At 31.2% G+C, this 5,152-nt stretch overlaps 1 protein-coding gene across 1 annotated transcript; it reads right to left on the reverse strand.

The window, feature by feature from the left end:
• Nucleotides 1–1,153: 1,153 nt before the first annotated feature.
• On the reverse strand, nucleotides 1,154–4,876 carry LOC107790066 (uncharacterized). The gene is made up of 5 exons (XM_016611964.2): nucleotides 4,463–4,876; nucleotides 4,016–4,104; nucleotides 3,807–3,904; nucleotides 3,247–3,331; nucleotides 1,154–1,646 (listed from the first exon to the last, which is right to left on the reverse strand). Exons 2-5 carry the CDS (start codon nucleotides 4,071–4,073, stop codon nucleotides 1,420–1,422), a joined length of 468 nt encoding a protein of 155 aa, XP_016467450.1. The 5' UTR covers nucleotides 4,074–4,104; nucleotides 4,463–4,876; the 3' UTR covers nucleotides 1,154–1,419.
• Nucleotides 4,877–5,152: the final 276 nt, after the last annotated feature.

The raw sequence follows: 5,152 nt of genomic DNA on the forward strand, positions 1-5,152 counted from the left end.
GATTGTATCGTACTGTACTGTAACTAATAAGTTTACTAAAATACTCTCAATTGTTTAAATATTAAATTTATCAAATATGCATAAAAATAATTTTAAAAACAAAAAGAAGAAGGCAAAACACCATAAGAAAGCAGAACAAAGGAGCGATACAGAAGAAGGCCAAACAAAGGAGCACATCTAATTAGAATTGAGTTAAAAGTAAACTAGGAGAAAAAATAAAACATAAGGCGACAAAACACCTTTAACGTTGGCGGCAGAAGTTTTGGAAAAATATAAAGTAGGTTATAGGTTAAAGATTTGGAGTTAAAATAGCAAAAAAAAAAATCTAAAGGGTAAAATAGAATTGTGGAGTAATAAGTTAGGGCATAATTGGAAAGAAAAATAAGAACAATCCCACCACACCAAATCGGTTTTTTAAAAAAAGGGGACTTTTTATTGTTCCGAAACAATGGATTTAACAATACAATACAACCAATTTTAATGAAACAATCAAAACAAACATTATTTTGGAATAACAATACAATACGATACAACAGGAACAACCATCCAAACAAGCTGTTAGAGAAGTTTGGACAAACATGATATTAGACCTTTGAAGCATATCCCACCAGTCAACAATAAAAACAACAATCACAATAAGAAGAATTAATCAAAATACCCGTTCACTCAACCACTTAAATTAAAAATAAGTAATGGATATATAATATATGTATAATTCATGTACAATATGTATATAACCACATGTAATCATTATATAATTTTTATATACCGTATAGAAAAAATAAAGAATGAATCCAGCCGACTATTTGTGTAAAGCTCCCTATTATTGTCACGCTTTGTGTTACTTTTGGAATTCCCTTGTCTGATTAGAGTCAATATTCATCTAAAATTTAATCTCACTTCTTGAATGGCTCCTTCTTTTAATTTGGATGACAGAGAACTATGAGAAGAATTTATCAGAAATTACAAGACTAAAGATTGTGTTTGGTGTTAAAGTATATTATTATCTCGTTTTATAATTCCTTTCATTCAAATCAAAAAATAATTAAAATTAGCTCAATAATCAGCACAACTTATTAATGATTCTACTCTTTACAAGATCCTTTCTCATCTTAATCCCAATACAAAAGAAAGATAGAAAGAAAGATCAATATAAAGAAGAGAAGAATTATAATTTATTTTCCAAAAGCATGCCTCTCCATTTAGAAGTTACATTCTACATTTTGTTTCACATCTTCTAGCCCCTCCTGTTTCTCATTTTCTTCTATATTTCTTGTTCGAATTTAAATTGTTTACATTGTATCTCTTCTGGGATTTATGTGATTTTCCATTTCCTCATTCCCATTCTCATCAACGCGACGATTTTCAAGAAACTTGACTGACAGTGTCAAGAATTTTTGGAAAAAAAGCACGATAATATTATGCGACTTCTATATTTGCTGGTTTTACGGTTCCTTCAACAAATTTAGCCCTGGATTTTGCTGCTCTTGAAGATTTCGACGAAGAAGATGAACTAGAATTTGGAGAGGAAGTTCCCTTGGATTTCCTCCTCTTCTGCTTCTTAGTATGAACATGAACCTTCTTATTAGTTGGACTGTCCTTGTAAATCTCAGATGTTGATTGCCCTCTATTTGTCTCTCCAACTCCTTTCAAACGTATAAATAACAAACAAGAATATTAAATGATTTTAACTTCTATATACGGGTATCATGTCATCTAAAAGAATAATTACACGTAAATCTCTATAGTAAGTCGAACTAGTAACTTAGAAAACAAGGCAGGTAACCTGCTACAACATGCTATGGTTAGCTGTGTAAAAAGAGTGCCGTGTCAGGGATAGAGCAAGAAGCCCGGCTATAGGTTCGGTTGAACCCAATAGCTTTTGCTCAAACAGTATATTTGTGTTAAAAATTTATTAAATATGGATAAATATTAAATTTAGAATCCAATTATTAGCACTTGAAATAGTAGTTATAAAATCCAGAACTCATAAAGTACAAATTCTAGTAAAACTTTGTGCCTTGTTAGTTGTATCTTTTTCTTTTCTTAACTGAAGCAACTCTTTAGGTGCTCATCTCCAAAAAATCAACTTTGATCTAGTAAAACTCGTTACTTTCTTGTCTTTTCCCCCAGAAATATAGTTTTCCAAGCATATTATATTTGAAATTTGATTAACTTAGCTTCAAACCGAACAAATTACAAAAGCTTAATCAGGATAAGAGCTCATATTATAGGTTAACAGTATTGTTTCTGGCTTAGATAATTCAGGTTGAAGTAAAATTAACTACCCTTGCTAAAAATATTTGGGAAGATGTCCCTATATAGTCGCTCTCAAAATAATAATCGAAAAACATATAATTTATATATATATATATATATATATATATATATATATATATATATATATATATATTTCTTTATGTTATATACAAAAATATATAAATTGTATATATTTTTGCAGCTGTCGAATCGACCGTGGATTAAAAGTGATATTTACCCCCAAAATATTGCCTACCAACCAACAATTTATTTAGACAAATAGACCAGAGAAAAATTGTCCCTTTCTAGGGCCTAGTTAGACATCTCGTGAAGGATGAACCAAAAATCTTTCCCTATCTTACGGCAAAGAATCTTAGAGGAAAAGAAGAATAAAAATAAAAAGCTTTCCCATTCTTTCAAATATAACAATTTTCTCCTTATAATCCAACAAAAAATAGGACAAGCTTATCAATTTTCAATCCACATCTCAACCCGTGAAGAAAGCCTATTTGCCATTGTCTGATTAGGATGGCACATGATCAAAAGAGACAGATCAAATACTCTGTTCGTACTTTTTCCATCTTCCCCCATCCTCACAATAAATTTACTCGCGAATAATCGATATTTACATCAAATCAAAAAATTTACGTTAAAATCACAAATTAAAGTATGTATAACTGTACAAGTTTATATGCAAAGAAACTCGCATTAAATTTATTAGTTTGGTACAAACGTATAATATTTTGATAATTAAGTGTTGGTTTGTTGCATGGAATTTTGTGTCTCACGGAGGCACAAAACAGAAAAAAGAAAAAAAAAAGTTTCTTAGAAGCATGGTCCATTGCAAGAAAGGGATAATGTGCAATTTTGAATTATCAATTATATCCTTTATGAAAATGACAAATCGATCAATTATATCCTTTATGAAAATGGCAAATCGATTCGTTGAATTTTTGACACAAGTATTCAATTAGGTCGGATGGTTACCTTGAGATGTCCATGGAGAAAGGGCAGAACCAGAATGACCAATAGAAGCTGCTGCAAAATCAGGCCCTTTCTTGAATTGATTTATCTATATTTACACAACCCACACCGAACAATAAAATGTTAGTTTTAATTAAATAGACGTTAAATTTATCTCAACCCTAAAAAGGTAACTCCTGAGGTAAAAATTGCCCTAATTAATATAGAAAATAACAGTTCATTCCCTCATCCAAGGTGGAACCTTGAACGCCCAAGGCTAAACATCTGGAGGGAGGATGATATAGCATGGAGTCCCAACATTAGAGAAACAACGAATAGCTAACATATTTAACTCTAATATCGTGCTAAAAATGTACATCGGATCTACCTCAACTGTAAACATAAATTATTTATTGAAAATTATCCTAAACTATATGAGGAGACAACCGTCCATTCCCTCGAATAATACGGACAATCTAATAGTTATGCACGGAAAACCTTTCGTACAAAAAATGATGAAATTGCAGATGGGCAAATAAAAATTTGTGGACCAAATAAACATGGTGCAGAAGCAGAGAACATACCCAACTGGGTGCATTGCCAGAGGGGCCATCCCAACCAATATGTGCCACATGTTTAACATCAGTTGGACATCCAATCTCCAACTCCCTCTCCTTTGTTGCTGTAATCACAAAACCATTTTACTCATCAGCCTAAAAACACACACAAAAACACAAAAAAAGAAGCTTTAAAATATATAATTAGTCCTAGTCAAGGGAAAATTAGGGATTACCAAAAATATTAGATATATATTTGAATCCTTTGAAGATCACCTTCATCTTGTTTCCCATGGAAGAGACTATAATAACCCAAGCCAAAAACCTGTGAAATGAATATAGCAAAAGAGGTAAGCACCACAAAAATGTCAAGAAATAATTCCCCTAGCCTAACCAAAATGCAAACACATTGAACAAATTACAAAATTATACATTTTCATGACAATAAATATATAGAATTCAGAATCTAACCATGGTGGTCTCCGAATAATTTGCCCATCTTAAAAAACTAACATAAAAATTAAATTCTTAATCCGCTTCCTAAAACTTACGTGGTTTTTTCTCTTTTCTTTATTTCCTTATTTTGGAGGGGATGGAGTGGAGTTAATTGGGAATAAAAGTAGAAAAGAAAAAGAAAAAGGGAAAGGAAACAAAAAAGATAGAATGGAAAAACAGTATAATACCTTATTATAGCAATATTGATACCATACACAAAGATGGGACAGGAAAAATGAAAGCTAATTCCCCTTCCTTTGCTGCTGCATTTTCCATTATCTTCCTCCAAATAATTTTAATATATAAATGCAATAAGCATTCATGCAAATAAGCCAGTTAAAGGTAAATGCAAGTTAATTAATCCATCCAAAATAAAAGTCAAAATGTGAGAGTGGAATAGGAGAAATTAAATGGGAGTTGAAGAGAAAATATTGTATTCTTTCTTCTTCTTTTTTGTTTGAATGGGAAATGAAGATAGTTTTGTATAGATATTCAAAGGAGGAAGAAAGAGATAAAGGAAGGGGAGAACAAATTTTAGAAAAAGAAAGGAAAAGAGAAAGAATGAGAAATAATAGAGAGGTGGCCAACCACGAAAAGAACCCAAAAAAGAAAGGTTGGGAGATACTAATAATATACCCAAGACCGAGTATATTTAAATACAGAATTAATGTATTAGAAATATTCCTCTCCATAAATTTTTCTAGAGTATAGTTTTTCCCACTTTGACTTTTTTGACACTCTACATAAGTCATTTTTTAAATATTGTCACGTATTTGAATAGGTTAATTTACACAGTGCTTATATCCACCAATAACCAATTTTTTTTAGCACAAGTGTGATGACCCAAAGGGTCATCTTCTATTTAAGAACTCGATTCC

Source organism: Nicotiana tabacum, chromosome 1 (genome assembly GCF_000715075.1).
Source record: "Nicotiana tabacum cultivar K326 chromosome 1, ASM71507v2, whole genome shotgun sequence".
Classification (NCBI taxonomy): Eukaryota; Viridiplantae; Streptophyta; class Magnoliopsida; order Solanales; family Solanaceae; genus Nicotiana; species Nicotiana tabacum.

Bases quoted from the DNA above. Each gene is read 5' to 3' on its own strand.
- LOC107790066 (XM_016611964.2), bottom strand. From the start codon at position 4,073: ATGGGAAACAAGATGAAGGTGATCTTCAAAGGATTCAAATATATATCT. The intron at 3,332-3,806 runs GTATGTTCTCTG...GTGTAAATATAG, and splicing joins CTGGCAATGCACCCAGTTGG to ATAAATCAATTCAAGAAAGG. The intron at 1,647-3,246 runs GTAACCATCCGA...TACGTTTGAAAG, and splicing joins TTCTCCATGGACATCTCAAG to GAGTTGGAGAGACAAATAGA.